The following is a 9,177-nucleotide window of genomic DNA, read 5'->3' as shown; positions in this document are numbered from 1 at the left end:
CAAAGTGTTGGGACTACAAGTTTGAGCTACCATGCCCAGCAGATCCTCTAAAGTTTTTACTAACAAAAACAAACCTGGGATCTGGATCTTCATTATGTCTCCTTAATTACTTTAGAAACTACAAGTGATTTTTACAGTAGTCAGTAAACATAATCCTTCAATAAATATTCCTGTCAATTTGAGGAAACCACACTTAGGCCTTCACTAAATCCTGGCAGCATACCTCAACTGTAAGTGTCACACACATACAGGATGGAGTCCCCAGGGATCTCATGAATATGATCATCCAAGTGACAGCTGCAACAAATGCAAGGTACTTCAAAGAGGCAATTTTTTTTTCTTTAAAGAATTCACTGAATTGGTACTGAGAATAAAACAGAGGGTAGACTTCCTTCCTTTTCCCTATCAATCTAAGTTAAGTAAGCTCTGTATAAATGCTCATCACTCTTTGCAGGTGGTGGATTAAAGTTTAAATTTGTGGGGTAAGATAAACAGATGAATGAAAGACAATCACTACTTCAGAAGAAGTAAATGCAATTTATTTATTTATTTATTTATTTATGAGACAGAGTATCACTCAGCCAGGCTGTAGTGCAGTGATATGATCACAATTCATTTGCAGCCTGGACTTCCTGCACTCAAGCCATTCTCCTGCCTCAGCCTCCCAACTAGCTAGGACTACAGGTGTGCATCACCATGCCCAACTAATTTTTTTTTTTTTTTATTTTTGGCAGAGACAGGGTCTTATATGCTGCCCAAACTATTACTGAACTCTTGGCCTCAAGTGATTCTCCAGCCTTCATCTCCCAAAGGGCTGGATTACAGGTGTGAGGCACGTGCCCAGGCAGTAAATGCAATTTATAATGTAGATACAAGTAGTCTATAATAGATTTTAAAGTCACTTTTCAAACCATATGCTAACTTACAACTTTTGCTAGGCTCTGAAACTATGAATATGCCCCTTTCTCATCAAGGAGCAATAATACATTTTAAAATGGTGGGCCTGGCCAGGCGTGGTGGTTCACACCTGTAACCTCAGCACTTTGGGAGGCCGAGGCGGGTGAAATGCTTTAGTTCATGAGTTTGAGACCAGCCTGGGCAACATGGCGGAACCCTGTCTACAAAAAATACAAAAATTAGCTGGGTGTGGTGGTGTGTGCCTGTAGTCTCAGCTACTTGGGAGGCTGAGGTGGGAGGATGGCTTGAGCCCAGGAAGCAGAGGTTGTAGTGAGCCAAGATTGTGCCACTGCACTCCAGCCTAGGCAACAAAGTCAGACCCTGTCTCAAAAAAGAAAAGAAAATGGTGAGCAGGACACGGTGGCTCACGCCTGGGAGGTGGCAAGGTGGGAGGATCCTTTGAGCCTAGGAGTTCAAGACCAGCATGGCCAACATGGCAAAATCCTGTCTCTCCTAAAAATATAAAAATTAGCCAGGCATGGTGGTGTATGCCTGTAATCCCAGCTATTCGGGAGGCTGAAGCAGGAGAATTGCTTGAACCAAGGAGGTGGAAGTTGCAATAAGCCAAGATCATGACACTGCACTCCAAACTGGGCTACAGAGTGAGACTCCATTTCAAAAAAAAAAAGAAAATAGAGAAGACAGAAAGACAAACTAACGTATCACAAGTACACATGACATGAAAGAAAACTGATAAATGTAGGGGCAAGTAGTAGATGTTTAGATGTAGTAGATGTTTAGGTTTGAGACCAGCCCAGTCAATATATATGAGACCCTATCTCTACCAAAAATTTAAAAATTAGCTTGCTGTGTACAGCCGTAGTCCCAGCTACTCCAGGGGCTGAAGTGGGTGGATCGTCTGAGCCTGGGAGGTTGAGACTGCAGTGAGCCATGATTGTGCCCTGCACTACAGCCAGGGTGACAGAGCAAGACCCTGTCTCACAAAAAAGAAAAGAAAATAACCTTTAGGAACACATCTATAAAAGGGCTATAAAATAAATGAGATTTATAATTTAAACTAAGATTATTTCTTTTCAACAACGTAATTTTGAGCCCTAACTTAGTATTTTAAAAATACTGGGGCTGGCTGGGCGCAGTGGCTCACACCCTGTAAAGTGAGGCTGAGGCGGGCAGATCACGAAGTCAGGAGTTTGAGACCAGCCAGGCCAACATGGTGAAACTCCGTCTCTACTAAAAATACAAAAAAATTAGCCAGGTGTGGTGGCACCTGCCTGTAATCCCAGCTACTTGGGAGGCAGAGGCAGGAGAACTGCTTGAACCCGGGAGGCGGAAGTTGCAGTGAGCCGAGATCACCCCATTGCACTCCAGCTCTGGGCAACAGAGCAAGACTCTGTCTCAGAAAAAAAAATACTGGGGTCATATTAAATTACACTCATTTTTAGCACTGCATTCACACAGTAATACTGACCAAACATATCAGTAGAATAAAATAACATACATTAGATCCATGCCGGCCAAGAACTTCCCATTCACCACTGGTAATTGCTATCTCCTCTTTGATAGGACACTTGAAATCACCTGAAGATAAATATAATTATAATTCAGTACATTATACCAGACTATTAGCAAATGAAACAATTAAGAACAGTACTCTAAGCTCTTTTTTCCAAAAAGTTATGTTTGGAGTAATAAAAATGTTTTTGAACTAGACAGAGGTTGCACAGCATTGTGAATGTACTAAATGCCACTGCATTGCTTATTTTTATTTTTTATTTTTTGGAGACAGAGTCTCACTCTGTTGCTGAGGCTGGAGTGCAGCAGCATGATCACAGCTCACTGCAGCCTTCACCTCTTAGGCTCAAGCTTTTCTCCTACCTCAGCCTCCTGAGTAGCTAGGACTAGACACCACTAAACCCAGCAAATTATTATTTTTGGTAGCAATGAGGTCTCACTATATTGCCTACGCTGGTCTTGAACTGCTGGCCTAAAGCCCTCCCGCCTTGGCCTCTCAAAATACTGGGATTACAGGCATGGGCCTGAATTGTTTATTTTTATATGGTTAACTTAATGTTTTATGAATTTCACTTCAATAAAAAAAACTCTACAGTTAAAAAAAAATCCAAGTTATGAGTCTTTACAATACTCCGGAATAATAACGGAATGATCTATTTAGATAATGCAAAAACAGCAAAAGAGATTTTTTGGAAAAGCCAGAAGAAAACTCAAAAGCACCTGGTTGTCTAACCTTTGGTTAGACAAATGAAGAAGTCTAATGGATTGACAATGCATTTCTTTTCTTTTTGTTTTTTTTCTATAACTTGTTTCTGTTGATTTCTTTTTTTCTTTTTGTAAAACTTTCCCAAGATATTGTCAGATTTAAAAATAAATAAAGTCAGTGTTAAAGGTGCTGGTCAGCCTTCTTTCTTGTACCCTTGTACCTTAGACACTGGGGTAAAGAAGGATGTCCAGGGCAATGCAGTGATATTTCTGCCAGGATACTCCCGCCAACCCCAAACTCAGTAGTTAGTTGAAAGTATGACATTTACAGGCTAGAGAGACCCAAATACCTCTATTCCACCCCAGTGCTAGGTGGAAGTTGGGTCGGCTGCTGCCCCGAGCCAGCTTTATCTTCTGAGTGTGGGCTTTGGAGGAACAGGAGAACTGGCTCTTGGCCACTGTGAGGGGTACAGCTTTGCCACTCAAATATACGTTATTATGGCATTCAGGGAGCCAGGGTCCAGAGCTGCAGGGCTGGGGTCCCTGTCTCACTCCCACAAAGACCATCACATGACCTGCCATAAAGGCATTAAAACCAGCCTGGTGCAATCCATCCCCAGGCACTGAGTTAGGACTGGCTTGACTCCCTGGCACTTCTGAGGCAGCCATATCAGCTATTTCAATAAGGCATTTCTTCTAAAAGTGCAACAAACTACTTTAAAACCCACAAAAGAAAATGTTTAATACAATTGTTCTTCATTTGCCAAACAATTACCCAGGTAAGTGTTTACCACAGTAAATGTCAACATGTCCCATTCATTTTGTTTTTGTTTTCTTCCTGTTCTGCTCTGTCGCCCAGGCTACAGTGCAGTGGCACGATCACAGCTCATCGCAGCCTTGACCTCCCCAGGCTCAGGTGATCCTCCCACCTCAACCTCCCAAGTAGCTGGGACTACAGGCTCATGCCACCACACTTGGTTAATTTTTTTTTTTTTTGTCTTTTTTGTAGAGACAAGGTTTTGCCATGTTGCCTAGGCTAGTCTCAAACTCCTGGACTCAAACAATCTGCCTGCCTCAGCCTCCCAAAGTGTTGAGATTATAGGCGTGAGCCACCAAACCCGGCACTCATTTGTTTTTATGAGCGTTTGTCTTGACAAGGCTCTCTCAGTGGCCTATGGGAACAGCTTAAAAAGGGAAAATCATTTCTCTTTTCCTCACTGCTTGTATCTATTGCTGTGGGGAGTGACAGATGATGACAGGCCTAGGAGGAGAGACGGTACTAGTGACTTTCCTAGGCTTTCATGTAAGTGTTTAAAAAAATTTTAAACTCAAAGAGCACAAAAAAATTAAAAAATCAATTTAGTACTTTAAATACTATAGACAGAAATTACAAGATTAACATAGATAAATACTAACTGTTTTACATTACAGCTCTTAAGAAAGCAAAGAGGAGGAAGAAGGAAATGAAGTAGATATGAAGGTAAAGGAGGATGACTCAGAGCAAGAAAGACTAAGCTAGCTATTATTTAAAAAGCAGAATATAACAAGTATCATCCAGAACGTAGACAAATTAAAACCCTGTGCACTGTTAGTGGGAATGTAAAATGGGGCAGCGGTAGCCACGACCATTGGTGTTTCAATGATGTAGCTCCTATGGATAACAGTATGGTAGCCCCTCAAAAAACTGAAAATAGAATTACCACATGATCCAGAAATTCCACTTTTGAGTACATACCCAAAATAACTGAAAGCAGGGACAGGAACAGATACTTGTATACCCATGTCCACAGCAGCATTATTCACAATAGCCAAAAGGTAGAACCAATCCCCCAGTGCCGATGAACAGATAAACAAAATGTGGTACAACGAAATCTTACTCAGCCCTAAAAAGGAAGGAAATCCTGACATGCACTACAAAATGGATGAACCTTGAGGGTATTATGCTAAGTAAATAAGCCAGTCAAAAAAAGGACAAAAACTGTATGACTCCACTTAAATAAGACATCTAGAGTAATTACATTCACAGAGACAGAAAGTGGCTGCCAGAGGCTGGGGAAAGGGGGTAATAGAAAGCGACTGTTTAATGGGTAGTTTCAGTTTTGGAAGATGAAAAAAATTCTGGAGACCGATGGTGGTGATGGTTGCACAATATGAACATAATCAGCTGGGTGCGGTGGCTCACGCCTGTAATTCCAGCATTTTGGGAGGCCAAGGCTGGTGAATCACATGAGGTCAGGAGTGCGAGACCAGCCCGGCCAACATAGTGAAACCCCGTCTCTACTAAAAATACAAAAATTAGCTGGGTATGGTGGTGCACGCCTGTAATTCCAGCTACTTGGGAGGCTGAGGTAGAAGAATTGCTTGAACCTGGGAGGCTGAGGTTGCAGTGAGCTGAGATAGCACCACTGCACTTCAGCCTAGGTGACAGAGTGAGACTCTGTCTCAAAAAAATAAATTAATTAATTTAAAAAATATATAAATATACTCAATGTCACTAAATTACACCCTTAAAAATGGAAAAAATGGTCACAATGCTAAATCTTATGTACATTTTTCCACAAATTTTTTTTTTTTTTTTTGAGAGGGAGTCTCCTGCTGTCACCAAGGCTGGAGTACAGTGGCGCGATCTCTGCTCACTGCAACCTCTGCCTCCCGGGTTCAAGCGATTCTCCTGCCTCAGCCTCCTGAGTAGCTGGGACTACAGGCGCCCACCACCACACCCGGCTAATTTTTTGTATTTTTAGTAGAGACGGGGTTTCACCATGTTAGCCAGGATGGTCTTGATCTCCTAACCTTGTGATCCACCCGTCTTGGCCTCCCAAAGTGCTGAGATTACAGGCGTGAGCCAGCACGCTCGGCCCTTTTCCACAATTTTTAAAAAGGGCCATGCTGAATCCGTTAAGTTACAAATGGAGTTAAGCATACAACATAACTTATCATAAAGTGCTTCCTATTCTAAAACAAACTATATTATTAAAGTTGAGAACTGTAACTCAGTTTTAGGAAAACCCAGGAAAAGTGTTCTATGTACCCATTCACTTTTTCTACGCTTATGCATCCATTCTGTATCATATTTTCCAGAAGAAAAACCACCACTTAAGGAAAACCACGTGTTTTTTTTTTTTTTTTTGAGACGGAGTCTAGCTCTGTCGCCCAGGCTAGATTGCAGTGGCGCGATCTCGGCTCACTACAAGCTCTGCCTCCCAGGTTCACGCCATTCTGCTGCCTAAGCTTCCCAAGTATCTGGGACTACAGGCGCCCGACACCGCACCTGGCTAATGTTTTGTATTTTTAGTAGAGACGGGGTTTCACCATGTTAGCCAGGATGGTCTGGATCTCCTGACCTAGTGATCCGTCCGCCTCAGTCTCCCAAAGTGCTGGGATTACAGGCATGAACCACCGCGCTCAACAGGAAAACCACTTTTTAAAGAAAAATTAACCTCAGCTGATATATTTAATTTTACTTTGGGCAACATAATTATATCAATCCAAAGACCTATAACTATAAATTAACTCCAGTGTATATGTGCACAGTGTAGGAAACACCTAGTGTGTAAAAATATCTAATAATTACATAACATTTAAAAAATAGTGTTGTCTTTTTTTCTTTTGAGACGGAGTCTTGCTCTGTCGCCAGACTGGAGTGCGGTGGCGTGCTCTTGGCTCACTGCAACCTCCGCCTCCTGGGTTCAAGCGATTCTTCTGCTTCAGCTTCTTGAGTAAGCTGGGACTACAGGTGCACACTACCACGCCTGGTTCATTTTTGCATTTTTTAGTAGAGATGGTGTTTCGCCATGTTGGCCAGGCTGGTCTCAAACTCCTGACCTCAGGTGATCCGCCTGCCTCGGCCTCCCAAAGTGCTGGGATTACAGGTGTCAGCCACTGCACCCAGCCAAAAATAGTTTTTTCTAAATGGGCTCACTTTAAACAAATTAAAAATTGCAGTCAAGGCAAAAGTAGAAAGTCAAAATCAGTAATCCTGCTACTTACAGATTATTCACTATTAATACTTTATAATATATGTCAATCCATTAAGAACTTTGTCCTGTGTTTTTTACACGTACATGTATTTATATTTTAGTTTAACTTACATATTAAGTTTAATGAAGCAAGTATTTGATGCTTACAAAGCATGCAAAAGATACATTCCCCTGTCCCTCCCACCTTCTGCTTTCAACATTTTTTCTTTTTTTAAAATAAAATGGATTTCTTACTTGGAGCAGGCAGCCCACCACTGGATCGTTTATATTTGCTTTCCTTTAAAATAGACGTAATTTTGTATAAATGACGGAAACCTGTTTTGCATTCAGAGGCAAAAATAAACTCAATTTCCTCTTCGTGACTTTGGGGAAAAACATGAAAGATGTCATGGATCTGTAAAATGAAGAGTTAAATTTACTATACAGATTATGAGAATACTACATAATTCAATTAGGCTATAGGAAAAATTACTTGATAAATATATGTTGAAATATAAATAACCATCAGTGCCACGGGAATGCTGTATTTACAGTAATAAATTTTGCTTGGGGCTTTCAGATTTATTTTACTTTAGTCAAAGACTTCATCCACTGAGAAGTAAATGTTTTCAAATGGAGTAAAAAAGAAAAATATGACCAAAAGTTTTTTCTTACTCAACATCTCTATAATCCTTGAAACATGGCATAAGGTTTGTTTAATAAAATACAGAGAGATGAGGTAAAATTTTTTTTTTTTTACTTTTGTTTTCCGAAGAGAATTTTTCTAATAGTTCAGGGGGAAAACAGGTATTTATAGGCGAATCATATGAAGCTTAAACTTATATTTAGCTAGGAAGTGAAATGGCTTTATTTATTTTGTATCTTATTTAAACTTTTCTGCTAAATTGGAAAATTCAAAATTCAATTAAAAATTGGTACATTTTGGCACAGTTTGCCAACATAAAAGAGAAAGTCTTTTCTAGACCAGACTCATGAAGTCCTCTCAGAGGCACTGATGAGACTGTGTATTTAATATCTGTTATCTCCAGGAACAAATCTGAGGCCAAGGAGATGTCATTTCAATGGCACCTACTTTCTATCTATTAAATACAAACCATTCCATTCTGGAACCATCACTCAAATTGGAATTGTTCATACTAAAGAAATAACATGGTCCCTTTAAAATAAAAAAAAAAGCATTTTGATAGTTTGCTATATAACTTCATTTGCTTTAGCATTCTGAGAAAATATTTAAACAAGTACAGGAAAAAATGCATACATTTATCCAGATGTCTGTTGTTTCTTCATAGATAATTAGTGGCGTCACAGAGTCAGGCACTGACTCAATGAGTCTCTGCCTTTCCATAACATCATCTTCTACTGGGATAAATAATTCAGGTGAGATCAACACTATTTGCAGGCGAGTTTGGGAGCGATCTAGTAGGATGGACCAAGCACTATTTAAATAAATAAAAGAGAAGAACCAGAAATAAAGCAAGCTATCAGAAAAAGAATCCTCTATATCTCATTTGGCACCTATCAATTATATCTATAATCACAATGAAAGAACTGCTTTAGTGTATATTAAATTATCACTTACAAATAGTTAATTAAAAATACACTTTAAGCTTGAATAGAATTTATAAAAAGTGGTTTTCTTGAAATGTCCAAAACCACAGTTGGCCAGTGAAAGTGTTTTATCCCTATAGGCTGGCATGAGCCTATAATCCCAGCACTTTGGGAGGTCAAGGTGAGAGGCCCGCTTGAGGCCAGGATTTCAAGATTACAGTTAAGCTACGATCATGCCACTGCACTACAGTCTGGGTGACACAGAGAGAAACCCTGTCTATATAAACAAAAGTTCTGCCAAGTGCATGCAGTGGTTCACACCTGTAATCTCAGCACTTTGGGAGGCTGAAACAAGAGGATCACTGGAGCCCACGAGTTTTGAGACCAACCTGGCAACATAGTGAGACATCGTCTCTACAAAAAATAAAAAAAATTAGCTGGGGCCGAGACGGGCGGATCACGAGGTCAGCAGATCGAGACCATCCTGGCTAACATGGTGAAACCCCGTCTCTAC

The 9,177-nt window shown here is 40.4% G+C and overlaps 1 protein-coding gene across 2 annotated transcripts in view; it reads right to left on the bottom strand.

Annotated features, from left to right (window-relative positions):
• Positions 1-9,177, bottom strand: part of LOC105510542 (dipeptidyl peptidase 8) — a 55,763-nt gene that overhangs the window by 26,827 nt on the left and 19,759 nt on the right. For both annotated transcript variants that reach the window (XM_011940387.1, XM_011940388.1), the window contains exons 6-8: positions 8,374-8,551; positions 7,350-7,509; positions 2,417-2,496 (exon numbers count right to left, since the gene is read on the bottom strand). In XM_011940387.1, coding sequence (XP_011795777.1) covers positions 2,417-2,496; positions 7,350-7,509; positions 8,374-8,551 — 418 coding nt within the window. The remainder of the gene's footprint in view (positions 1-2,416; positions 2,497-7,349; positions 7,510-8,373; positions 8,552-9,177) is intronic.

The sequence above is a fragment of the Colobus angolensis genome, unplaced genomic scaffold (assembly GCF_000951035.1).
Source record: "Colobus angolensis palliatus isolate OR3802 unplaced genomic scaffold, Cang.pa_1.0 Scaffold19, whole genome shotgun sequence".
NCBI lineage: Eukaryota > Metazoa > Chordata > Mammalia > Primates > Cercopithecidae > Colobus > Colobus angolensis.
Note: the sequence above shows the minus strand (reverse complement) of the source record. Positions and strands in the feature narration are given on the sequence as shown.